The 26,994-nt window shown below is 40.2% G+C and overlaps 1 protein-coding gene across 2 annotated transcripts; it reads left to right on the top strand.

Moving 5' to 3' along the window:
- The first annotated feature begins 63 nt into the window (after positions 1 to 63).
- On the top strand, positions 64 to 25,186 carry TBP (TATA-box binding protein). Of its 2 annotated transcripts, none has more exons than XM_008540594.2 (9): positions 64 to 1,400; positions 4,124 to 4,176; positions 4,306 to 4,513; positions 7,225 to 7,637; positions 14,898 to 14,985; positions 20,444 to 20,535; positions 22,385 to 22,552; positions 23,736 to 23,830; positions 24,516 to 25,186. In XM_008540594.2, exons 3-9 carry the CDS (start codon positions 4,460 to 4,462, stop codon positions 24,593 to 24,595), a joined length of 990 nt encoding a protein of 329 aa, XP_008538816.1. In that variant the 5' UTR covers positions 64 to 1,400; positions 4,124 to 4,176; positions 4,306 to 4,459; the 3' UTR covers positions 24,596 to 25,186. The 2 variants fall into 2 exon arrangements, with proteins under 2 accessions (XP_008538816.1, XP_008538817.1); XM_008540595.2 differs by having other exon boundaries at positions 982 to 1,400; positions 4,310 to 4,513.
- The last annotated feature ends 1,808 nt before the right edge of the window (positions 25,187 to 26,994 follow it).

Raw genomic sequence — 26,994 nt, 5'->3', positions numbered from 1 at the left:
GACATGTGCAGGAATGTTCATACAGCATTGTTCTTAATGGCCCCAAATTGGAAATGAGCCAAGTGTCCATAAACAGCAGAATGGATGAACCAATTGAGGGATATGTCACAGCAAAGAAAATTAACCGACTTCAGCTAGAGGGAAGACATATCAACATGGATGAGTCTTGTAACGTTGGGCAAAAGAATACACACTACATAACTCAGGAGTACACAGTGAGTAGGAACAGCTTGTTTGGGGTATGGGGGGGTTCTGGTGCTGGCAATACTCGGTTTCTTTACTTGATTTCTAGCCATCTGTTAATCTGTACATATGTTTATGCACTTTCTTATATGAATATTATATTTTACAATTTTTAAAATATTTTTAAAAAGCAAGCAAGCAATTGGCTAACATAGGATGGACTGCTGATGTATACATGCAATTCTGGAACCAGAAAAGACTTTTGAAAAGTACTTGTTTAATTAAAACTTTCCCCATGTTTTACTGTAAACAAAGAAAGGATAAAACAAAGGGTTTTCTTCGATGGTTATGGACAGAGAAGTACTGTACTTATTCACGTACTGTCCTGGATACAAAAAACGTATATAATATTTCCTTTCCTTAAGGGGTTCACAACCTCTTTGATTATATAAACACAAAGGAAGCAAAATTGCAAGTAGTACAATATATGATTATGCCTAAACGAGCCATAGAAGGAGAGGACGGTGTTGAGGTCCAACCAAGTACCAAGGAAGTAAAGACAGAAACTACTCAGAGTTTCTTCCTGCCAATATGAAAAGAGTGAATAAGATGGTAGCAGCAGAGTTAAAATACAACTGAATCTGTAAACCAGGCTGTCCGCTTTTGTTTTCCTTCTCCTTCTGCGTGTTTGGGAATAGCCAGCAGGCACTGAGTGCTTATGCTGTGCCACTGTTCATGCATTCCTTAATGCATCTCACGAATCCTTCGAAGGCAAGTGCTACTGTTATTCTATTCTAGAGACGAAGAAACTGGGGCAGAGAGGTCAGGTAACTTGTCAAAGGTCACACCGCTAGTCGGCTTGAAAAGTCAACATTTAAAAATCACTATCTCGCCCACGTCCAGCAAAGACCAATGAGAAGATGCTTGCGCAAGGCGGCCCCGCCCCGGAACTCCTCGAGAGCTCCGCCCCGCCCCGCGCGCCCCGTAAGTCGAGCAGCCGAAGAAACACAGGAAGTGACGGAGTGCCCACACTTGCTATGGCGGCCGCTCTGCCGCCGGCCGCCCGCTGAAGCCGAGGGCGGAACTGGCGGAAGTGACATTATCAACGCGCGCCTGGAGTTCAGGAGGGTCGAGAAGGGTCGCCGTGGCGGGTGCCTGGGCCGCCTGCGGCTTAGCTTCGTGTCCGCGGCCGTTAGCAGTCTCTGCCGGGACTCCAGGTAACAGCCCTCCTCGCGTCTCCTCTTCTCCGAGGCCTCGTGCAGAGGCGGCCGCTACAGCGCGGCCGGGGCGATGGCGGGAGCAGATACGGAGGGGGCGCGCAGGCCGCGCGGGGACCGTCCTCTGCTCGGGCCTGTACCGGCCGCGTCCCGCCGGCGGCTCGAAAGCGGCGTCCCGGGGCGGGCGCGGGCGGCGGGGGTGGGCGGTCCGCGCGGCCGGGGCCCGGGGACCTCGGTTATGCAGTCCGTGTCTCCTCCACGAGGTTGGAAGGCGATTCCCTCTGGCCGGTGCCACCTGTCTTGCTCCCAGCAGACGTGGTTTTGGTATAAAGTTGCGCTTGAGATTGTTCTAAGGTTTTTCCAGAGGCCAGAGATTCGGGCTCGGGAGCGCGTAAGAGTTAAATGCACGCCGCTTTATTCACAAGGCCTCCCGGTCGAGGCCCTGGCCAGCGTGGTTTTCCGCTTTAGAAGTCTGGGTAGGCTACTCTACGAAAAGCGGGTGCTCGATTGAGTTGTATGGACACCAGGAGACTGCGCAGCATTAACTGATTCTTCTCCCTTACCAGTAATTGTGTCCAAACAGTATGGAATATGATGCTTCAGTTTCCAAAAGATGAAGACACTTTGCAGACAGCTTTCTTTCCTAAGTTAGTGCAGGAATCACTGCGGTTTTCACGACACCGGCGAGGGGAGATGGTCAGTGCCATCACTGGGAGTGAGCCATGAGCTCTGAACAACGTAACATCAGGCCCCAACCCAGGAACTCAGGTTTCTTCTTAGACTGGCAGTTTGCAGAAAGGAGTCTGAAGCCATCAGCTTCAGCTTCTGCATAAATTGCTAGTCATATTTGTGAGTGCTTTAAATCCCACCCTCCCGGTCTCTAGCAGGGCCTGCTTTAAATTGAACTTGCAGCCTCCAGTTTTACCTCATCGAATTCATTCACACTCTCGCCAAAGGAGATCTACTCCTCTGCCGTTCAAAATTTGGTCCCTGCTCTTACTGCTTATGTGATAATGACTAAGACTCCTGATAATGTGACCCCACTTGTATTTGCCAACTCATCCCCTGCAGGAGCCTTCCATACAGTCGTGCCAAGCTTGTTGCTTGGGTACTGCGTGCTCTTTCAATCTTCGTCTCTCTTTTGCGTGTTCCATCTTTCTTTTGCGTCAAGAGCTGATTTGTAAATTCCTCCTCACCTTACTAGACTCGTCAGATGCTCCCTGCTTTGTGAAAATACCCCTTGTTAGAACACATGGCCCTTATCTTATCTTTTCTTCCAGCGCATGTGTGCATTTATTCATGATCGTGTACCATCCGCCAGGCTCGGTGCTAAGTGCAGGGATTACAGACTTGTGTGCTTTTTTCTGCACTCAAGGAACTTAGCATAGTGCATATCTGTTGTTATAGCACTTAAGCTTTGCCCTATAGCAATTATTTGCATACCCTTCAGATGGAACTGTGATGCCAAAGACTGCATATCCTGTTCATTTTTATGTTTGCAGCACTTCTATTGTTTTTAATTATAGGATGATACTGTTGTTATTATAGGATGCCAAAAAACGCTAATTTTCTTACATCTCATATTTTCTTTTTTCTTTTTTTTGAGGAAGATTAGCCCTGAGCGAACATGTACTGCCAATCCTCCTCTATTTGCTGAGGAAGACTGGCCCCAAGCTAACATCCATGCCCTTCTTCCTCTACTTTATATGTGGGACGCCTTCCACAGCATGGCTTGCCAAGCTGTGCCATGTCCACACCCAGGAGCCAAACCAGCAAACCCCGGGCTGCCGAAGCGGAACGTGTGCACTTAACTGTTGCACCACTGGGCTGGCCCTATGTTTTTGAAGCAGAGTTTTTATTTTTTATTTTTGGTCTGTTTTTTAGTGATGAGTGCGTAAGATATATAATCTTTGGGGTCCTTTGTCCTTTCAAAGTGATTGCGAGATTCTTACGTTCATCCAACAAATATGTGTGTCTTTGACATATAGCTTGTAACTTTGAGACCTATGCATTCTGCGTGGGAATATCTTATTAAATGATAATGTTTAAGCTGAAATCTAGTAATAGCTAACATTTATCCTGTGCGTGCTACATGTGGTGACTGGACGTGTTCTTGATGTGTCAGTCAGTCAGTCCTATTTGATTCAATCAGTTCTCAGCAACCCTGGGCAAGTTAGGGATCCCCATCTGAACTAAACTGAACAAAAAGGTCTTTCGACAGTCCCTTGCTTCTTTGGTCTAAGAGTAATTTCAGATGTGTAGCCAGTAACGAGATGATGACATAAGGAGAGCCAGACACAGGCACAGTTTGTATTTATGTGTTCTAAAGAGGTAAAGTTATTGTGTATACAAAAATATGATATTGTATTTATTTTTGTCTATACAGCTTCTATCACTGTTTTATTAAGGTAGCAGCTCAATAAATGATCACATTAAAGTGTATTGGATCCAATTCAATATTTTGGAACTTAACTTATCCACCCAAGACATGATGGAGGATGTAAAACTGATTGGCATGTTTAAAAATCTGAACTTGGCCTAATAGCACTGTCTAGACATTGCTTAATAAATATTTCTGTTCAGATATGATAGTTTGCTCAGAAATTCATTTTCTCTGGGTATTTTGCTCTGAAACTTTTTAATGTTGATTATGACACCTTAATTTTGAACACTGTAAGAGTATTTAAATTAAACATGTAACAAAACGATTTTTCTATTGGCAGTTTTGCATGCAGTCACAGGAAATGTGGAAGGAATAAGATTTCAGCATTATAAGGTAAAAAGAAATGTATTCCAAAAGAGCTTCATTGGTTTTTTTGTTGTTTTTTTGTGTAACCATGAAACTGGTTTATAAGCCTGTCCAGCTTACCTATATTCTTACATTAAACTTCAAACCTTTTTTAAGACAGCGTCACTGTTTCTTGGTGTATGTGAAGATAACCCAGAGAGCTGAGGAAGTTGCTAAGAAGAGTGTGCTGGGGATGGTCCAGGAAAAGACCGAATGCTGAGGCGAGTTCCAGTCCAAAGGGTTTTGATTTGCTAAGAAGAAAGTGAGCGTCATGGATCAGAACAACAGCCTGCCGCCTTATGCTCAGGGCTTGGCCTCCCCTCAGGTAACACAGCTGGACGGGGGCACAGGTGGGACAGATGTCCCTCCTGGAGACGGTGTAAAAGGGAAGGAAGGAATTGAACAATCTGCTGTTGAAAATGGATTTGTATTTCTTTAAACCTCCCTTATTTTGTTGAGAAGTTCTTTTAGGCTTTGGACAGGCATGATAGTGTTTAATTTGGGGAGTTTCTTTGGAAGCTAAAATATGTATTTGTCCATAAAAATGTGATCTTTTCATAAACACTTATGAAAGTGTTCCAAGTGATTATTATAGGGTCTTTGATTTTGAAAATAAGTCACCAAATCATTTTCTAATTTTATCTTTTTATCTATTTTTATCTTTTTGTCTTGTTTAAGGTTCCAAATAACATGTCTATGTTTAAAAGTTTTAAATAACCTCTGTTGAAGTATAATTTACATACAATAAAAACACCTGCTTTAAGTGTATGTTTTGATAATCATACACCCCTGTGTAAGTTATAGAACAATTCAATTACCCTAAAAAAATCCCTTCCTGCCCCTTTGCAGTCACTCCCCTAACCCCAGGCAGCTACTGCTTTCTAGAGCTAAAGATAGTTTTGCCTAGTCTAGAATTTCATGCAGATGGAATCAAACCAGTACGTGCTTTCTTTGTGTCTGTCTTCTTTGCCCCGCATGACGTTTGTATATCAGCAAAGTCCTTTCTGTTGCCAAGTAGTGCTCTACTGTGTGGATATACAACAGTTTGTTTACCCATTCTCCAGTTGTGGACATTCAGCGTGCTTCCAGGTTGGGGCTATTATGAATAAAGGCGCTGTAAACATTTGTGCACAGGCTTTGTGTACACTGTATTTTTACTTCTCTTGGGTAGATGCTTGGGCATGGGATTGCTAGATCATATGGTAAGTGTATGTTTCATTTTTTAAGACACTGCCAAACTGTATTCTAAAGTTCCACCAGCAGCATGTGTGAGTCCTAGTCGCTCCACAGCCTCACCAACACTTGGGTTTTTTTACTTTTAGCCATTCTGGTGGTTGCTTAGTAGTATTTCTTTATGGTTTTAGTTTGCATTTTCCTGGTCACCTATGATCTTGAGCATCTTGTCAAGTGCTTATTAGCCATTTATGTATCTTATTTGTAAAGTGTACTTCGTATCTTTTACTTATTTTTTACTGGTTTATTCATCTTTTATTGAACTGTAATTGTTCTTTATGTATTCTAATACAAGTCCTTTCTCAGATACATGTATTGTAGATATTTTTCCCAGTCTGTGGCTTATGTTTTAATTTTCTTAATGGTGTCTTTCAAAGAGTTGAAGTTCTTAATTTGTTCTAACGTCCATTTATCAGTTTTACTTCATGGTTAGTGCATTTGTGTCCTGTCTAAGAAATCTGCCTACTCAAAGTCTTAAGGATTTTTCTCCTCATAGTTTTAGCCGTTACATGTATGTCTGTGATCCATTTTGAGTTCATGTTTTTGTATGACATAAAGACAGACCTTTCAAAGCCTTACTCTTACTAAATTAATGTAACCTGAATTTTTTCCTAGCCAATATTTTTGTAGAAATAAGTAATAGGTGCAACAGACTGACGCCTGTAGTGTCAGGGCTGCAGTATATATTTGGTCTCCTCCTCTCATTTTCTTTCTTTGCCTATGTTGGTGAAACAACTTAACGTAAATATTTTAGATATTTTTAGTTTATACTTTCTGCCAAATAAAGTGAAGGAAGTGGGAAAGGATGGCTCTTTTTTGGGTCCTGCACCCATTTGAGAATCAGCCCGTGAAAACTGTGGATCTCTCCATGCAGACATGTTGGTGTAATTCTGAGGGGCTCACAAAGCCGTTACAAGCTCTGCAGGCCCCATGGCTCCACGGCTTCTGGTGTTGTGGGAAAGCACGGGGCTGGGTGTCAGGAAAACTTGGTTGTGATCTTGGCTCATCTAATGATATCTATGTCTTGGGCAAGCCATTTAACTTCTCTTGGTGTCAGTTTTCTTGTCTTTAATGTGGGAAGACCAGCATCTGTTTTCCCTTTCCCGAAGGGCTGCTGTAGAACTCGGGTGAATTAATGAATATAGCAATGTCTGGAAAAGTTTAGAATCATTATGGAAAAGCATATTGATATTCTGATAGATGCATTGGATTTTGTTGATTTAAAGTTTTGGGAGAGCAAATGATCAGCCTTTTCGAATAGTATTCTAGTAATCGTCATTATCATTACTAACACTTCAGAGTTTTCTATGTGCCTGTCATGTTGAATGGTTTAAGTGGATATCTCTAGGGTAACCATATAATTTTTCATTTAAACTGGGACAGATGCCTTGAGAGGGAAACTGGGTCCTTCCAGGTGGTATGCGGGGATAGTAGTCTAAACAAGGATGTGTGGTCACTCTGCTTGTCTCCCTTATTCTTTCTAACAATCTTAGAGCCTTATTGTCCCTTAGGTATGCCTAAACAGTTGAGCAGCTTCCTCGAGTTCTCACGTGTAGTAAGTAGCAGAGTTGGATTTGATACCCAGGTCTAATCGCAAATCCTAAGCTCTTAGGCACCATGTTAGCGTGAAGAAGAAAGTGATGTCTCTAAGAACAATAGGTTCCTCCCTATTAATGCTTAATAACCCCGTTTATACTCGGAAGGTGTCTGTCTTTGCATGTGTCACATGCTCTTCTACCAGGCAAGTCCTGCAAACACTCAACACCGGCCTGCCTAACCCGTTGTTCTCCTGACTCTCCACAGGGTGCCATGACTCCTGGAATCCCTATCTTTAGTCCTATGATGCCTTACGGCACAGGACTGACTCCACAGCCTATTCAGAACACCAATAGCCTGTCTATTTTGGAGGAGCAGCAAAGGCAGCAGCAGCAACAGCAGCAGCAGCAGCAGCAGCAGCAGCAGCAGCAACAGCAGCAGCAGCAGCAGCAGCAGCAACAGCAGCAGCAGCAGGCAGCGGCAGCAGTTCAGCAGTCGACATCCCAGCAGGCGACACAGGGGGCCTCGGGCCAGACACCACAGCTCTTCCACTCGCAGACTCTTACCACTGCACCCTTGCCAGGCACCACGCCCCTGTACCCCTCCCCCATGACCCCCATGACCCCCATCACCCCTGCCACGCCAGCCTCCGAGAGCTCTGGGATTGTGCCGCAGCTACAGTGAGTACTTGTGTTGTCCTCGGCCTTGCCCTGGGGGGGTTCCTTGGAGCTGTTGTTGTTTTCAGGTGGATTGACTTCTTTAAGGGTGTGGCGCTAATGGTAATCGTGTGTCAGAATCTGCTTTCTCTGTGCCCAAGAGAGGGAAGCAGAGCTGTCTTAGTGAGTTAGCGTGCTCAGCGAGAGGCTCTTAGAACATCTTCAGAAATCCGCCAGCTTGTGTTTGTGTACTTGGGCCTATGAAATCCTGCTTGGATTTCATTGTTGTTGTCACAGACATTTCCCTATAGCTGATTTGCTAAATCAAGCCTTATGTAGTCTCCTTCCTTTGTGATGTTTTAGGTCTTTGGGAAAATTAATTGCTTAGTCACAGATTCAGTATAGTTCACAGTGGTCCTTGTTTTTCTTCATTGGTGTTTTGAGGGCTGCATATAAATCTTAGAAGAGCTATGTCCTTCCCACAAGCGGAGGACGGCTGTTCTTGCCCTAAGTGGATTTCTGTCCCTAAATCGAGAGGGTCCCATATGTAACAGGATAGGAGGGGTAGGACGAAATCTCTCCTTTCTAAAAAGCACAAATATTCCGTTGTACCTATCAGTGAGAAGTGTATAGCTTTTGTTTTTAGGAAGCTTGTGGCCAAATCAAGGGGTTATTTGAATAACTGCATCACCCAGGTTCCTTGTAGGCCATTTCTCATCCTTTTTAGAACTAAGTAGTGTTTAGTCATGGTTTCTCTTATCCAAAGACGTAAATCTTGGCTCAGGTATTTATTTGATCTGACACAATTTTAATTTTAATGATTTTTGAGAGATAAGCACTTGTTAGTTCACTTTTCTCAACACCATTTCCTGTTGGCTTGCGCACTTGTCTGCCTCCTGGGGACACTTAAGTTTGCACCTCTGATTTAAATCATAAATTATAACCAGTTTGGATGGGGTGTTTGCTTCTTGCTGGCACCTTAATCTTTCTGGTATTCCACAAAGTGTTCAGTCGGCCACATTACTGAGTTTCCACTATCTGCTAAGAGCCCTACTGAGTGGGAATCCAGTGGCCTCTAAATCTTAATAGCCTTATGAAGAATTAGGGTAAATATTCAATTAATGAAAATGTATGAGAATACCTTTTTAAGATTCTGGAAAGATAGCAGGGTAGGACAACCCGAAATCAGTCTCCCCACCCAGACAACAATTGTACTGGCAGAATCAGTCTGATATAACTAGTTTGGAACTCGAGTCTGTTGAAGGCTTGGAACTGCCAGGGTAAGGTTTGGATGGTGAATTGCAGTCAGTTTTGGTCAGTGTCAGCTCTTAGCACAGGAACAGCTACCCATCCTCCACCCCCAACTCCCTGGCAGGCAGCGGTGCAGGTGTTCCTGGAGCAGCTTGCACACAGACTGTGGGAGCCAGGGTGGGTGAAAGGACCCTGTCCTACAAATATTGTGGTTCTGTTCTCTGTTCACTGATTGCTGCTGCTGATCACAGAGGTGCAGACAAAGAGACAGGCAGCCATTGTTGCACTTCCCCCCATTGTTGCAAGCCCCTCCTCCTCTGGCTGAAGTGACTTCTAGGGGATTTAAAATGTCATTGCCCTTCCCCCCACCCTCACTTACCTATTTTCCTCTTTTGGGAGCCAGACATCAAAGACTGGGATGTTCCAAACCAACTGCATTCACAGGGAAAAAAGTGATGTGCATGCCCAAGGAAAGGCTAGAAAAGACCTGAGAAGACCTCAGGCTGATCCACAGCACAGATAGCCTACAACAATCAAAAAAACAAAAATAACAAAAACAACTAACCCTGGAGAAGGGGGAGAATCTGATTTCCAGAATTGCCGCATTTCTAGATTCAGATGTCCACTGTCCAACAAAAAGAAGACTCACAAAGAAACAGAAAAGTATGGCTCATTCAAAGGGAAAAACAATTCAACATAATCTGTCCCAGAGAAAGACCTAATGACAGATATACTAGGCAAAGACTTTAAAACAACTGTCCTAAAGATGTTCAGAGAACTAAAGGAAGATGTGGAGAAATAAAAAAAGAATGATGTGTGAGCAAAATGGAAATGTCACTAATGAGCTATAAGGCCTAAAAAGAAACCAGAAAGGAATTCTGGATCTGGAAAGTATGATATTTGAAGTGAAAAAATTCACTAGAGGGATTCAAAGACAGATTTGAGCAGGCCGAAGAAAGAATCAGTGAACTCGAGGATAGGACAACAGAAATTATCGAGGCTGAGGAAGAGAAAGAAAAAGGATTGAAGAAAAATGAACAGAGCCTAAGGATCCTGGGGGACACCATGAAGCAGACCAATGTACACATTGTAGGTGCCCCAGAAGGAGGAGAGAGAGAGAAAGGGGCAGAGAGAATGTCTGAAGAAATAATGGCTGAGAACTTCCCACATTTGATGAAAGACATGAATATGAACATTGAAGCAGCTCAACGAACTCCACACAAGGTGAATTCAGAGACACCCACTCTGAGACACATTATAATCAGACTTTCAAAATACAAAGAGTGAATCTTGAAAACAGCAAGAGAGAAGGGAATCATCACATACAAGCAATGCTCAATAGCAGAATCAGCAGATTTCTCATCAGAAACTTTGGAGGCCAGAAGACAGTGGACCAATAGATTCAAAGTGGGAAAGTAAAACTGTCAGCCAAGAGTCCTATATCTGGTAAAACTGTCCTTCAAAAGTGAGGGAAAAATCAAGACATTCCCAGTTAAACAAAAGCTGAAACAGTTTATAGTTCATGGCCACTACACCTGCCCTGGAAGAAATGCTCAAGGGAGTTCTGCTGGATGAAATGCAACCATACCAGAGGGCTCCTCCAAGCCGTATTGAGAAATAAAGATCTCATTAAAGCCAAGTACATCATTTATAAAGCTAGGATTATTGTAACAATGGTGTGTAACTTTACTTTTTGTTTTCTACATAATTTTAAGAGACTAATACCTCTTAAAGAAAAGAAAGCAATTGTTAGCGTAAAGCTAGTATTACTATAACTTTGGTTTGTAACTCCAGATCTTGTTTTCTATATAATTTAAAAGACTAGCGCATTTTAAATAATGATTAGTTTATGTTTGGGTCACACGATGTATGAAGATGTAGTTTTGTGACATCAGTAACCAAAAGGGGTGGGGACAGAGCCCTAAAGGAAAAGAGTTTTTGTACGTTACTCAAGTTAAGCTGCTATGAATTCAAATTAGAATGTTACAACTTCAGGATGTTAAATGTAATCCCAATGGTAACCACAAAGAAAATAGCTTAGAATAGACACGAAAAGAAATTAAGAAGTAGCTTAAGTATTTCACTTTAAAAATCAACTAAACACGAAAGAAGAGAGGAATGCAGGAAATGAGGGACAAAGAAGCTATAGGGCATACGGAAAACATCTTATCAGTAATTATTTTACATGTAAGTGGATTAAACTCTCCAGTCAAAAGGGAGAGATTGGCAGAATGGATAAAAACAAATGATCCAACTATATGCTGTCTACCAGAGACCCAGTTAAGATCCAAAGACACAAACAGGTTGAAAGTAAAAGGATGGAAAAAGATAATCTATGGAGATAGTAAACAGAAGAGAGCAGGAGTACCTATACTAATATCAGACAGAACAGACTTTAAATCAAAAAAGATTACAGGAAACAAGAATATTACATATTAATGAAACGTTCAATATAGCAAGGAGATAGAATAATTATAAACCTTTGCATACCTAATGACAGACCATCAAAATATATAAGGCCCAAATCGACAGAATTGAAGGAAGAAATAGACAATTTTACCATAATAGTTGGAGACTTTAGTATCCCACTCACGATACTGGATAGAACAATCAGACAGATGATAACTAAGGAGACAGAAGACTTAACACAATAAACCAACTGGATCTAACAGACGTGTACAGAACACGCCACCCAACAGCAGCATGCACACTATTTTCAAGTACACATGGGAAATTTTCTAGGATATACCATGTGTTAGGCCACAAATTAAGTCTCAGTAAATTTTAAAAGATAGATATACAAAGGATCTGACCAAAATGAGGTGAAGTTAGAAATTAATAACACAAAGAAAACCGGAAAATTTACAAAATTTTAGAAATTAAACAGCACACTTTTAAATAGCCACGGATCAAAGAAGAGATTACAAGGGCAATTAGAAAATACTTAGATTACAGATGGCAACTAGATTTTGGTGGTGAACATGATGTAGTCTATACAGAAGTTGAAATATAATGATGTACACTTGAAATGTACATAATGTTATAAACCAATGTTACCTCAATAAAAAAAAGAAAGAAAGAAAAAACATCTTAGAGGTAACGCCTTAAATCTTTCAACATTGAGTATTATGTTTGCTGTGGGTTTTTCACATATGACTTTTATTATGTTAAGATAATTTCCATCTGTCCCTATTTTGTTGAGTGTTTTTATCATGAAAGGGCAGTGAATTTTGTCAAATGCTTTTTCTGCATCATGATGGATCAGGTGTTTTTTTTCGTTCTTCACTTTGTTGTTCCAGTGCTTTTCATTGATCAATTTTCATGTTTAACCATCCGTGTATTCTAGGAATTAATCCCATTTGGTCATGGTATATAATCCTTTTAATATGCTGCTGAATTCTGTTTCCTAGAAGTTTCTTGAGCATTTGTGCTTCAATGATCACAGGGACATTGGTCTGTAGTTTTCTTTTCTTGTAGTATCTTTGCCTGGGTTTGGCGTCAGCATAATGCTGGCCTCAATGAACGAATCAGGAAGGGGAAGGGTGCCAAGACTATCCAGTGGAGAAAGGACAGTCTTTCAACAAATGGTGCTGGGAAAACTGGATGTCTACATTAAAGGATGAAGTTGGACTCTCATTTAACACCATATACAAAAATTAACTCAAAGTAGATCAAGGACCTAAATGTAAGACCTAAAACAAATTAAACTTTGAGAAGAAAACAAGACAAAAGCTCCATGACATTGGACTTGGCAGTGATTTCCAAGATATGACACCAAAGGCACAGGAACAAAAGAAAAAATAGACAAATTAGACTTCATGAAAATTAAAAAAAATTGTACATCAAAAGACTCTATCCACAGAGTAAAAAAGCAACCCACAGAATGGGAGAAAATATTTGCAAATCATGTATCGTATAAGGGATTAATATCCAGAATATATAGAGAACTCCTAAACCTTAACAGCAAAAACTAAACTGCCTGATTCACAAAAAGGGCAAAGGAGTTGAATAGACATTTCTCCAGAGAAGATACACGAATGGTCAATAAGGACATGAAAAAATGTTCAACATCAGTAATCATTAGGGAAATGCAAATCAAAACTACAGTGAGATACCACCTCACACTTATTAGGATGACTAAAATTAAAAAAAAAAAACAGTGCAAGTGGCAAGGAGGTAGAGAAGTTGGAATCCTTGTGCACTGTTGGTGGGAATGTAAAATGGTACGGCGACTGTGGAAAACAATATGGAGGTTCCTCAAAAAATTGAAGTAGAATTACCATATGACCCAACAAGACCACTTCTGGGTATATACCCAAAAGAAGTGAAAGCAGGGTCTTAAAGAGATGTTTGTACAACCATGTTCATAGCCATATTATTCACAATATCTAAAATAGGGAAGTGACCCAGATGTCCTGGACAGATGAATGGATAAGCAAAACATGGTATATTCATACAGTGGAATATTCTTTAGCTGTAAAAAGGAAAGGAGTTCTGCAGTATACTACAATGGGGAACCTTGAGGGCATTATGTTAAGTGAAATAAGCCAGTCACAAAAAGACAAATACTATATGATCCACTTAAATGAGGTACTTAGAATAGTCAAAAGCATAGAGATAGAAGGTAAAATGGTGGTTGCCAGGGCCTGGGAAGAGGCAAGGATGGGGAGTTCGTCTTTAATCGGGACAGAGTTTCAGTTTTACAAGATGAAAAGAGTTACAGGGACGGATGGTGGTGGTGGCTACACACAATGTGAATGTATTGAATACCACTGAACCGTACACTTAAAAATAGTTGAGAGTCAATTTTATGTTATGTGTATTTTAACACAATTTTCATACAAAGAGAAAAAAAATACATTTAACAATTATATGACTGAATTTGTGATAGATGCACCAAAATTTACTTGGTTCCGTTCATAAGTGGTTAAATGCTGAAGGCAAGTGTGTATATAAAATTGGAAGGAAATAGGTGATGAAGAAGTGGAAACATTCATTGAGTTGGTCATCCTAATTGGCCTTACAGTTGTGCATTAAAGAAGACAACATCCTCTTTTCAACCAAATGGTAAGCTATCAAAAGTATTGTATTTTGACAGTACAAGAGAACAAACCAGAAACAGCAATGAGCCAGCACTGATTCGAGATGGTTTGCAATCTGGAATCGGTATTCAGAGGACAGTGATGTTCCAGGTCCATGCCTGATGGTTGGTGGGCAATTAGTTTCATTCAAAGGGCATTGCCCATTTTGAGTCCATACTTTTAAAACCAGGAAAATATAGAATAGTTCTGGATTTGCTGTATTTAAATATTTGTTAAAATTTCTAATAAACTTGCTTCTCCATTATGTAGTTATTCTTTTGTAAGTGACTCTTAAAATTATATAAGAATATTGAAAAATAAAGGTCCATTGGACCCAGATAATAAATGGTGATGTCTGTTTTTCTGGATTTACTGAGGGCTAATCAGAAGAAAAAATAGTTTTTTTCCTGTGTCAAAGATACTGAACTCTTGTTCCTGCAAAAGATACTTAATTTTGAAAGGACTAAGAAAGTCATGCCTGCATATTTCTTTATAAATAGTGTTTTTTGGGATTAGTGGTGGTGATGCTGGTGTTTCAGAGCTCAGGGATGAGTTGAGTCAGTACAGGCGGAATGCTTGGACAGGGCGCTGGAGACAAACGGCCCAGCCCTGACTCCACCATTTAGGAGCCATGTGTGTCCAGAGCAGGTGCTCCCCCATTGAAGCCTCAGCTGCTTCCTCTGAAAATGGGAATGTTAATAGTTAGGACTTCATAGTGCATCGTAAATGTGGAGTGATAATCTTTGGAAAATGCTCACCATGGTGTGTTGTACTTGTCAAACACTTAAGTCAGCAACTTTTAAAAAATTTTAATATAAAAATTAATATAAATTAGTGTAAATTTAATGAAATTCAGTTAGTTCAAGTGAAAGAATCAGATTTCTAAATATCCATCTGATACCTTATCCTGTAAAAATTAAATAACCGTGTTTTCTTTTCAAATTTCTTGCAGAAATATTGTATCCACAGTGAATCTCGGTTGTAAACTTGACCTAAAGACCATTGCACTTCGTGCCCGAAATGCTGAATATAATCCCAAGGTCAGAACAATTTTAATGTATTTCAAACTATAATAATACAGGAATTTACTTCTAAAGGTTCCTAGATCAAAAAGTTTGTATCATGCTTTAGTTTGTTGACACCAACAAAACGAGAATTTAAAGCAAAATGTGTATCATTTTTATTGAATAGCTACCATGTAAGAGACCCTAGGAATTCAGCAGTCTGCAAGATAAACTAAGTTTATAACCCATTGTGGTGGGGATCATATGAAGTTAGAGAACAACATGTATAGTCTGACTGCACTTATACTTTGAAAACTATATAGAACGACATGCTATCTGGAACTTACTTGAAAATAATCCAGTTGGAGAATTGGGAAAGGGGCACATGGATGAAACAAGATTGGCCAAAAGTTAACAATTGTTAAATTTGGATAATAAGTACAAGGAAGTTTATTACAATATATCTTTCTACCTTTGTATAACTTTAAAACTTTTTATAATAAAAAGATTAGAGGGAAAAATACCTACAAGTTTTCTGATTTTAAGAGCAATCTGAGTGTATGTTAAGTCTTTTATCCTTGCATAGTAGAAAAGCTAATTTTTTAAAAATAGTAAACATTTGCATTCAAAAATGAGTGGACATTCTTAGAGGGCCAGACAGAAACCAGGCATCTGAATCTAGAAGACGGTCAGGTCGAAGAGCTCTGAGGCAAGGTCCTGCGGAAGATAGTTCCCCCGAAGTGGGGGCATCTGTCAAAGAGTAACTCCAAGATGGATAATTAATTATTGGCATGCTCTTTATTTTTATGCAAGGGAAACCAGCATTAAATTGATTTCTTGTAACAAGGGAAAAATAAGATTTTATATCAGAAAAAGAAAAGAGAGGGTAGAAGGAAAAACTATGAATTCTGTGTGACAGCCTGTCTGTAATGTGTGTCAGCACCTCCAAGTTTTCCCAGCTTAGTGCCATGTCTTTACTGATGTCCTTCTGTGCCTCCCTTGGTTAGACTCCCTGTCCAGGTCACCCATGAGAGCTTCAGTTTTTCTTTCATATCATATCATTAGTTGAATGTCATCGTGAAACAATGACCATGTAGCAGCATTTAAGCACCTGACTGGTGGAGGAGAGGAAAAGAATAAGAATAATCATAAATATCATAAAAAATATGTGGAACTCACTTCATATCCAGTTTTTTTTAGTTTGCTTAATCCTAACTGGAAGAATTAACTCCCAAGAATCAGTTAGGAACCAAGTCTTTTTTCTCAATTAATTAATTGATTGTTCTGCTCCTCACCCCTGTGGAATATTTATCTGGGTGTTAAAAGATGTATTAACGGTCGTACAGGTACTACTTGGCTGGCCAATAAATAGCTGAGGACAATATTGTTATTATCTGGCTCTGTTTTAGCCAGTGAATTTATTATACTATGTTGAGTGAGCTGTTTCACTTGTTTTTTGAACCACAATCCAGGTCACATGTTTTAGTTTAGGAACTCCTAGCCAGGGTAGAAATCTCTTAGAAACAGTGAAATCACATTCTCGTACCCCTTTTGCTAAGTGACTATGTTGGGATCTTAATAAGATGTTTTACCTGAGGTTTTGGTTTTGAATGCTTGGAAGAGCTGGATAACAAATGTAATGGTGGAACAAACAGCAAAAAAAGGGTTAATACCAAGGGGAAGAAGTGAGAAGGAAGAGGCTGTAAATAATAAAATGAAAGTCTGTTGTCTTATCCTGGGTCTTGATTCAGAGGTCTAGGGAGGAATCTGTGTTTTCAGGAGTCATGTCTTTCAGGAGGCCGTTTAGTAGATTTCAGGTCGATCTTCCGGGAGAACCCATGTCCAGTTGGATTCTGAGCACATGCAAACTGGGGAATGTATTCTGATGCCTGAAAACAGTGTTTTAGTTGGGAGAGCCTGAAACACTTCCTTGTAGGCTGTTCGTTAGAAGGCCGACTTGCACGGATGCCTCCTCGGGCATGTGTCTGCTCCTGTGTATCGAGTAGAGATAGGTGCAGTGATGTCTTCTGTGGAGAGTAGCTCACCCCGTGGAGCAGCCGACTGGACAGGACATTGTTTGGCAGGGTCAGGGTGTGACCAGGTTGAGACTTAGGGGAGCCAGGCCAGTTCTCATAGGCCTTCCAGGAGCAGTTTCCCAGGTTGAGAATTTGTGGGGATTTTGAGGTTTGGATCACCTTGTTGTTAGCACTAAGACTTTAGGTCAAGGAAAATAAAACTGTTGTTGGAAACTTGGACTATTTTAGCCTTGGCCTTTTAACAGAGGAGAGCTTCAATCAACAGAAAAACTATTTACATACCATTATTAAGCAAATCTGAGCTTTTTGATTTGGGCATTGAATGAAATCTGAAGTGGGAGCCCAGAGCCTTGCCCTCCATTTCCGTCTTTCCTGGCCTGTGATAACTCAAGATACGACATTTCTCAGTACCCTCTTGAGCTTCTCAAGTAAAATTTCCCCACCAATATTTTTGTGAAGTCTGAATCAATGTACATATTTTTCTCTGTCATTTTCTGGTGGTGGTGGCTTTTTGTTGTGTGTCTGTGCACACACGTGTGCGCACATGCATAAGTATAAAAATTTGATAATTTTGAGTGACACCAAGCCATTTTGAGATATTTAAATAAAACAAAGAGAAAAGATAATGAGTAAGTTTCTGCCTCCCCCTCAACCTGAAAAAAGAAAGATTATCCCTTTGGTATCGGTGGTGGCCAAACCTGGTAAGAGCTGCTGTTTGCATAAGCTAGAGAAGGCACTTTCCTTAGAATGAGCTGTAATCTTACAACTGATATTTCCTTCAGGAGTCTGATTTTCTCTAAGAAGTCATGAGTGTATTTTTAATGGTTTAATTGGCAATAACCAAAGAAGATAGAAGACTCTTATTTTCATAATGACACAAACCCAAAAGCTTATCGACTATTAATATTTGCTCATGAACCTCTAGTAAGATAACTATCTTAGTAGAATGAGCTATTGGTAACAGAATATTTCATAACAATATTTAGAAGTTACTGTATCAATATAAAGTATAGCTTGATTATTTTAAATATGAGTCATTATTGAATGACTCATTAGCATTTATCATCAGGATGAAACATCAGTCAAAATGAGGCAGGTTTAGATTTATTTTGATCGTCCAGAGATTTTTGTTTACTTTCTGTTAAGGGAAGGGAAGTAATGTAGATGAGTTTAGACTGGAGTAGTAGTTAACAATTAGGTAGGAAGCAGACAATAATTTTATAGAAGTGTAGGGGTGTGTTTGCCAGCTACAGCAGATAGGGAGGTTGGATAAATAAATGTTAGCTGTGGGTTGAGAAAAATCTTAAGTAATGGTCTTAGGGTGAGTTTCCAGATCTCTAAAACATAACTCTGTCTTTGTGTACAAGCGAGAAAGATCCGAAGTCAGAGTTGCTGTAATAACTGGCCAAGAAAGAAGATGGCTCATTTAGCTTTTGACACTTTTTGGTCAGCCTGGTTGAGCTAATTAATTTAAATATGGAGAACATCAAATATACCTAATCATTTTAGAACCCCTTTTTACAGTGAGAGAATAAATCTTTAGTAAGATTTTATTTTTTTTCCTTTTTCTCCCCAAAGCCCCCCCGGTACATAGTTGTGTATTCTTCGTTGTGGGTTCTTCCAGTTGTGGCATGTGGGACGCTGCCTCAGCGTGGTCTGATGAGCAGTGCCATGTCCGCGCCCAGGATTCGAACCAACGAAACACTGGGCCGCCTGCAGCGGAGCACGCGAACTTAACCACTCGGCCACGGGGCCAGCCCCGAGAGAATAAATCTTTATAGTTAACCAATGTCCATTTAGTAAACCACAAAGATACCTAGATATAAGAACAGTTCTATTATTTTGAATTTAGAGTGAGAATTTAAGAAAGAAAGATGATTTGTTAGAACTATTGAATTTTTTAAATCATTTAAAGCATTTTACCTTTGACTTTAAATACAATGTCATATTAAGATAATGCATATATCACGTTGAACTTATGATGTTAATAAACTGTAACAATTTCCTTAATAAGGAAATAAAATATATATTTCTCATTAACTATCGTACCTGGTATAGACTCAGCCATTTATATTATTACCTTAGCCAAAGCAATCCAGTGTTGTTTTCTCCAGACACAAGGAAGAGTAGGAGGCAGATAACCAAGAAATGTCTGACTGTCTGTCCATCAGTGCACATTATATATCTATTTGATGATTGTTGAAGTGGCAAGAATGGACATTACATTAATGTCACCCCTTCCACAGTTAATTGAATGGTCGTTATGTAACATAAAAATGAGAGTAAAGGGTAAAGAAAAACCGTTTTGTGACCAGTGTTTTCATCTTTATCTTAAGAAATTATCTAAATATAAAAAAAGTTTTTAAGTATTCGTCTAAGATCCTAAGGTAGTTAAGGTCTGAAAGTCACCATTTAACCACCACGGCGAGTTCGTATGATGTGTAGCATTGTAAGAATTCATCTCTATCTAGCATAATTTTATTTAGTTGAATACATAATTTTATAATTTTCTAGTCTCTAATGAAGTGATGTTAGTTATCTGACCAATAAAAGCAGTAGAGGGAATTCAGGAAATGCAAAATAATTAGGATTTTCCTGGGACTTGTGTAAACTGGAATATAGGGCTAGTATTTTTACATGGTAGTAAAATCAGGGAAGACAGAGCAGTTTTTAAACAAATTGTTAAAGCAATCTAATTGTCAAGGGTCATCTCGACTAGAAATATATGAATTTTTTCTTATGTAATTAAATACAAGATAGTAAAATTTTCTAGTTATCTGAAAGTAATTCTTTGCTTTTTATCATGTAACCTAGTAACTGAGGCCATTAATTCAACCCATGGTTGAAATATTTTCCCCATGAGTTACAAGAAAAACATGTTAAAACATAAAAAGTAGAAATTAAAAGCAAAAACTTTGATCTTGTCTTACTTTGCATTATGTAAGTGCTAATGCATTAATACTGTGTCTAAAAGTGAACTGGAAACAGGAGGTCACTTCAGTACATATTGATAATGCTTATAATCTGATTTGTTATTTCCCTCTGGAGGTAGAAAAGGTTTATCAGTTTGTCTAAAAAATCATTAATAAAACATTTATAGTTATAGAAGCTAATCATGATCATCAGCAAATATAAGGTAGAAACAGAGGCATTGGTATTTATTGATGATGTACTTAGTTGAAAAAATTTTGCAGATATTACTTATCTTCTCTTGTTGGAATGTGTGTGGATGGACACGGGTCTTGGTCTAACCTCCTTAGTAGTCACGGTTTATCTGTTCTGCTCTCTATGCAAAAGCATGTATAGCACCTGGCGATGTGAGGGAACTCTGTGTAGGAACGTGTGCGTGTCCAAGGTCCTTGTTTTCAGTTGTGATGTTCTCTGTCATTGCCTAGCTCTCCCCACAGAAACCAGCCATCTGACGTGACCTCGTTAACGCTTGTCTCTGACTGTTTCAGCGTTTTGCTGCTGTAATCATGAGGATAAGAGAGCCCCGAACCACTGCACTGATATTCAGCTCTGGGAAAATGGTGTGCACGGGAGCCAAGAGGTAGGTGTAAGCAGGTCATTCTCCTGGTCTATAGGTTCTGAAGGAAATGGTTGTATCCCATGGTTCCTAGGTATCAGGCTAATACTTTAATAAATGTGAGTGTTGCTTTCTTATTAAAATGGTTGATTCTAATCACTTTAGACAGCATTAATTTCATTTTCTTAAAACCAGGCTTGAGTTCCACATGCACGTTACAGTGCTCATTACCATATAAGTTGGTTGCATTTTCTGTATATTTGATAAATTAACATCAAAACTATTAATAAGGATCCTTTTATGTAAAGAATTTCATATATAGCACAGATTCACCAGTCAGGAATCACAGAATTTCACAGCTGAGTGTGTGAGTGCACCACGTGTGTTGGTTATAGATGCCTGCTGCCCCTGGTCGTAAATAGTCCTAATTGCGAGCGCTTGAGTTATACAGGGCTGAGGGAATGCCCCCCTCTCAGAAAGTGCTGTTGCCCTTGTTCTCTTCTGTTTGGGGTGATCCTGTCTGTGAAGATTAGTGCTTTGGGGCCTTGACTACAGTCATGTGCCGCAGAATGACGTTTTGGTCCAGGACAGACGGCACAGATGACAGTGGCCCCATAAGGTTAGTACCACGCAGCCTAGGTGTGTAGTGGGCTGTACCGTCTAGGTTTGTGTAAGTGCACTCAGTGATGTTTGCCCAGCGACGAAATTGCCTAGCGAAGCGTGTCTCAGAATGTCTCTCCGTCATTAAGCAACTCAAGACTGTATTCTAAACCTTGTCTAACAGAGCCACGTACTTGGTAGAAGGCAAAAGCTGGAGGGAAGATTAGGAACGTTAGCTTTGTAGAGCTTTTAGAAATGAAGCAAATTAAACTTTTGAAAGAAGGATAATAAAATGCAGGTGGGGGGTCATTACTTAGAGGGCTGTGGATGCCTTTGCTGCTTCTGAACTTGGAGAGTTGTCTTGTAATGGAGGGCCACTGTTGTGCATGTTTCTGACTCTGGTCTCTCAGAGTTTTTTCCGAAAGCAACACATGAGTCTGTCCCTGGCTTCCACGTAATGATTCGTTTAGGAGTCCTTTTATTTGCCTGTTTTCGCCTGGATGGAACATCAGAAACATGAGTTTATCTCAGGGGTGCTAGATGTTTGCTTCTGTCCCAGATGGCCTTTCCTGCAGTGGTTAGCTCTCTTCGTCCACAGCGTTTGCTCAGACCGAATAGTGTTATATCTAGCTGGGTGATTATTGTATCAAGGTAAGAAACTATAAATACATTTATTTTCCTCAAAGAAAAAAAAGCACTGCATGTTTGTATGCTTAATTTCTGTTGTTCCTGACCCCTGTTCTTGAGTCTTTGTGTGATCGTAGTGTTACTTTCATTCTGCTGTTTTTCCCTGAGCTCTACATTGTCATAGTTTTTGCAACAAATGTTAAAGAAATGTATAGAGACTTGACATAAAAGAGGACAGGATTAGTGTATACATTCTTTAGGTATAAATCTCATCAGTATTTTCCTATCAAAACGAAGCTTGTTAGTTTTCATCTCAGTAGGTATATGTGGACTAAAATACAATAATCAAGGTAATGGTGATGATGATATTTTACTTCATACTTGTAAAATCCATGGCTGTCAGTAATTTGGTGAATCGAAAAGGTGATCATTTATATAGGCCTACAGTTTCCTGTCAAGGACACAGGAGTACTTTATAATGAAGTTAATGTCTGTTGATCTTTTCTCTTATCGGAAGGGGGGGGTGACCAGTTTACACTTTTCTTTTGAAACAACTTTCCTATTTTGGACTTTTTGTAAGTTACTCATCTGAATAATTATTTTAGCTGGCTTGGAGTATAAACACCTCACTTTTCCCTTTCCCTAGTGAAGAACAGTCCAGACTAGCAGCAAGAAAATATGCCAGAGTTGTACAGAAGTTGGGTTTTCCAGCCAAGTTCTTGGACTTTAAGATCCAGAACATGGTGGGGAGCTGCGATGTGAAGTTCCCTATAAGGCTGGAAGGCCTCGTGCTCACCCACCAGCAGTTTAGTAGGTGAGTCTGAAATGTATTGTTGTTGCTTTTGGCAACAGTTCATTTATAATCTATTTAAACACTGTTCATGATAAAACATATGCAAAATAGTATGTAGAAACAAATGATGTGGTCACAGATGTATTTATTATTGAAATTTCTTCCTGATGTCTTTGTAATATCTCTTACTGTCGCCAGCCTCCTGCTTCCCATTTCACTTAGTGACATCCAAAACTCCTTGTTACTGGGATGAATTGATTCCCATTCTGTATGTTTCATCATTTTATTGCTCAATCAATGCATTATAAATGCATGCATTAAATTCACCACCTCTTGTATCAATTTTTTCCCCAGTTGTTTGAATCTTTTCTTCTAGTCAGCATTCTATCAGATGTGCCAGCAAAGTGTGAAGTTGAGTGATAGGAATATTCTTTCCATTGGTTTCCCTGTGACTCCCTGGTGAGGACGTGCCCACCTCGGCAGCCTCTCTGCTCACAGCACCGCCCAGACTTGCCCCTCTTGCACAGGGCCTTTGTGCATCCCGCGTTTAGACCTGGCACACTCTGGTCTTACCTTTCACCCAGGAAGCTCCCACTTGCATCTCAGATATCCACCCAAGCGTCTCTTCCTCAGAGAAGCCTGTCCTGAATTTCCCACCAGGTTAAACAGACACTCATCCTAACTGTTTTCAGCCTCTCTCAACTAACAAAATGAGATCACTAGGGTTAGAATAAGACATCACAGTAGTGCATGTGGTCAGGGGAAGACTCCTTCTCCAGCCAGCGTCTTCTCTACCACTGTGGTTAGATTGCCTGACCAAAGTTAACAGCTAGAGCATATTTCCATTTAGTGGGATGAGATGGGAATGGTTAAAAGGCAAATTGTTACTATCAGATCTTAGACATAAATGATTATTGGGCTCTTACAAGTCCATATACCTAAACTTGTCCAGAATGAAGCTTGATAAGGGTCAGAGACTACAAAACCTGAAATTCTTGTTCTCAGAAAATCCAGATTCATTAGAGACAGAGTTGGCCTCACTTGGCCTCACGTCCTTTCTCCTTTGATGCTCCTTGAAGAACTGGGCTTTCCCTCCTGATTATTTTGCTGTTTACTCAGTATTTTCCCTTGTACATGTCCTCATTTTATCTAAAAGCATGGACAGCTTTTAATTTCTAAATTGTTTTTGCTGTTTTCCTTCTAGTTATGAGCCAGAGTTATTTCCTGGTTTAATCTACAGGATGATCAAACCCAGAATTGTTCTCCTTATATTTGTTTCTGGAAAAGTTGTATTAACAGGTATGTTGTAATGGCAGGTGGTATCTGAAGGTTTGAAGGGGTTTCAAGAACGGCATTTTCTCAGCGCTGAAAAGTAATTTGTGTGCCCTTTTTTCTCTTCCCCCGACCCTGACCCTGATGAGAAACATACCCACTAGAGGGCGTAAGAGGAGGGGCATCAGACCACAGTCCTGCTGATCCTTTAGTCGAAGCATGACCTTTGGTGGGGAGAGGGGGAACAGTGAGCATTACATTGGATAAGAGGTGGCGTTTTAAGTTAGAAATTGTCCTCTAAAGCTGTGGGATTCATCAGTAGTATTGTTTCTAGAAAACAGAGGAAGGTTCAGAAGAGCTTGGTCGAAGGCAACAACTGGGAGAATAAGATTCAGCCATTTCCACTGCTGCCCTGCTGGGTTCATGACCTGGTGCAGGGACCCAGGCTGGTCACACGGGCAAACTGCAGAGAGGGAGGCCGGATTCACCTGGGGCGTTGCTTTTGTAGGCCGTTTTAAGAAAATACTTTAAAAACAAAAATAGGATTGTGACAAGGGATCCGTCATGCATGTTTTAATGCCTGCGTCCCTTAGTCTAACTGGGTATGGAGAGAATTGTGCTTGTAGTTTCGTTTTAAAGTAATGATCTCACCTTCTTAATAGATTAAGAAATGCTATTTCAGACTCATCTCTACTCCACCTTGTCTTCGTAGGTGCTAAAGTCAGAGCAGAGATTTACGAAGCATTTGAAAACATCTACCCCATCCTAAAAGGTTTCAGGAAGACCACGTAATGGCCCTCGTATTCTCCTGCCTCCCCTACCCACTTGTTTTTTTAAAACAAATCAGTTTTGGTACATTCAAGTGGTGGTGTTGTGGACGATTTGGTGAGAAGCTGGACGTTCTAGTGGGTTGCTGTACCAGGGGGAGCTCTCCTGCTCGTGTCCCGCGGGGATGCTGCGCAGGGTGTCGTTTCTGCACAGAGGACACCGCAGCGTTACTGTAAGTTGCTCACACTGTGCTGCTATTTGGGCAGCGCTGCCCGTTAATTTATATTTAGATTTTTAAACACTTACTGCTGTTGACAGTTGGTTTAAGGGACAAAACTTTAAGTGTTAAAGCCACCTCTACAATTGATTGGACTTTTTATTTTGGCTTGTTTCTTCCCCATAAACCACAGTTTTTATATTTCTACCAGAAAAGAAAAGATCTTTTTTAAAAGTGTTGTTTTCTAATTTGTAATTCCTAGGGGTTATTTTTGTGCCAGACACATTCCACCTTTTCAGTATTGCAGGACAGAATAGACGTATTAATGAAAACGATGGCTGTACATAATTGTTTCTTCAGAGTACTCTGTACAATAAATGCTGTTTATAAAAGTGTTAGATTGATGTTATAAATAATACCTTGTAAGATTCATGTGATCATACATGTTAAAAAGTTGTATTTTAGATATAATGACTGAAATCATTTCAGTGTGCTTGCTTGTTGTTTGTTGCAATCAACATTTCATTGTATGTTGCAACGAGAACGCATGAACTGCCTGAAAATTTAAGGTTGCCCACAAAACATGTTTATTATGTCTCACCTACTGAGCACCTCCTGTCTCCCAGGTGCGTTGCCTGTCCTTCTCACAGAAGCTGCAGGTAGGTCTTGCTCCTCTCTTGAAGGTGAGGGGGTATCTGCCCAAGGTTGCATAGCTAGTGAGCGGCAGCAGCAGGCTCTAAGCCAGAGGCCTCGTGTTAAAGCTGGGCTGTATCCAGACGCTGGTGAGGGGTGTGTTTGTTTCTCTCGTGAACATCAGGGGGGCATTTGTACCTTGTTGGGTTTCACTGTTTGGGTGTGTTTTTCTTTTGAATTGTAAAACTATATTTTCAAACAGCTCAGAGGTGTATAATCAGAAAAGAAAGTTCTTTCTTCCTCTCCCTTCTGCCTGTTTCTCCAGGTTAGCTAGCAGATGACTGGGTATCTCCCAAGCCCTCTCTGTGCAGGGTCTTTCCTTTGGGGCCGCTTTGAGCCCATATTTGGAAAAAAGACTAAAGCATACGTTCGGTTTTATAACTTCCCTTCTTTTTCAGTCAGTATATACCATAAACATATTTGCATGACATGGAAGCCAGTGGTGTCGCAGATATATGACACCACCTCTTACGTACTTTCATTACCCATTTTCTTTACCCATTTCTTTAATTGTGGGCATTTACGTTATCTGCAGTGTTGCACTGTTACACACAGAGCTGCAGGGAACGCGCTTCTGTGTGGATGTGTGGAAAAGTACAGGTATTTCTGTAGCAAACATTCCAAGGAGTCACTATACTGGAGCATTCTACACTCTGAGTTTGGACAGCTCCGTGCCAGGCTGCAGTCCAGAGAGAGTGCCCTTGTCTCGCGTTTCCCAGTCATTGGTGATGCCAGTACTTGTGGATTAACTGGAAAGACATCATTCCAATATCATCTCCTTCTATCCAAGAAAGAAGTGTCTCTGCACACATAGGTCTTCTCCTTTCTTCAGTAAAGTTTGATAATTTTTTTCATACAGGACTTTTACATTTCCTGAAAGTTAATACCTATTTTATGGTTTCTGTTATTAATGGAATTTTTCATACTTTAAAATTAATTATTGTTGATATATTTATCTTATTCCCAGTTACTTCACTGAATTCCTGTGATTATAGTTGTAAAATACAGCACACACAGAAAACCTAACAAATGTTTAGCATACTGCTACTCAGACAGACATCCCTGCAACCACCACCCAAAACCTTGCCACCTGCCCCAGAAGCCCCTCTATGCTGCAGTCCTGCCACAACCTCAGCTCCCCCCAAAATAACCACTAGCCTGACTTTTACAGTGATTACCTAATCACTGTAATGACAGTCTTCCATTTAAAAACATTGATGTTTTTATGTCTGTTTTATTCCTTAAGTTCCTCCTCCAGCTCTTTTCCTTAAAATTTACAGGCCAATTGGCTGGTTATTCCTTATAGCTTGTTTTGCTATTTGCAGATTCGTGGTGTAGTTCAGTGTGTTCCTCTGTTCTCTGTGTTTCCTGCAAATGGGTAGTGGCATCCAGGGGCTTAGTCCCTTTGTAAGACGGTAGGTGACGTGTTCTCTTCGTTAGGAATCAGATGTCTGATTGTCTTTCATTGGTCCGTTAATTTGTTAGTGGGTACCAAATGATGAAATTCTAATCA

The sequence above is a fragment of the Equus przewalskii genome, chromosome 32, assembly GCF_037783145.1.
Source record: "Equus przewalskii isolate Varuska chromosome 32, EquPr2, whole genome shotgun sequence".
NCBI classification, from domain to species: Eukaryota; Metazoa; Chordata; class Mammalia; order Perissodactyla; family Equidae; genus Equus; species Equus przewalskii.
Note: the sequence above shows the minus strand (reverse complement) of the source record. Positions and strands in the feature narration are given on the sequence as shown.

Excerpts from the sequence above, each read along its gene's own strand:
- TBP (XM_008540594.2), top strand. The coding sequence starts at position 4,460 with ATGGATCAGAACAACAGCCTGCCGCCTTATGCTCAGGGCTTGGCCTCC. Across the intron at positions 4,514-7,224 it reads AGGGCTTGGCCTCCCCTCAG|GGTGCCATGACTCCTGGAAT; the intron begins GTAACACAGCTG and ends GACTCTCCACAG. Across the intron at positions 20,536-22,384 it reads GTGTGCACGGGAGCCAAGAG|TGAAGAACAGTCCAGACTAG; the intron begins GTAGGTGTAAGC and ends CCCTTTCCCTAG.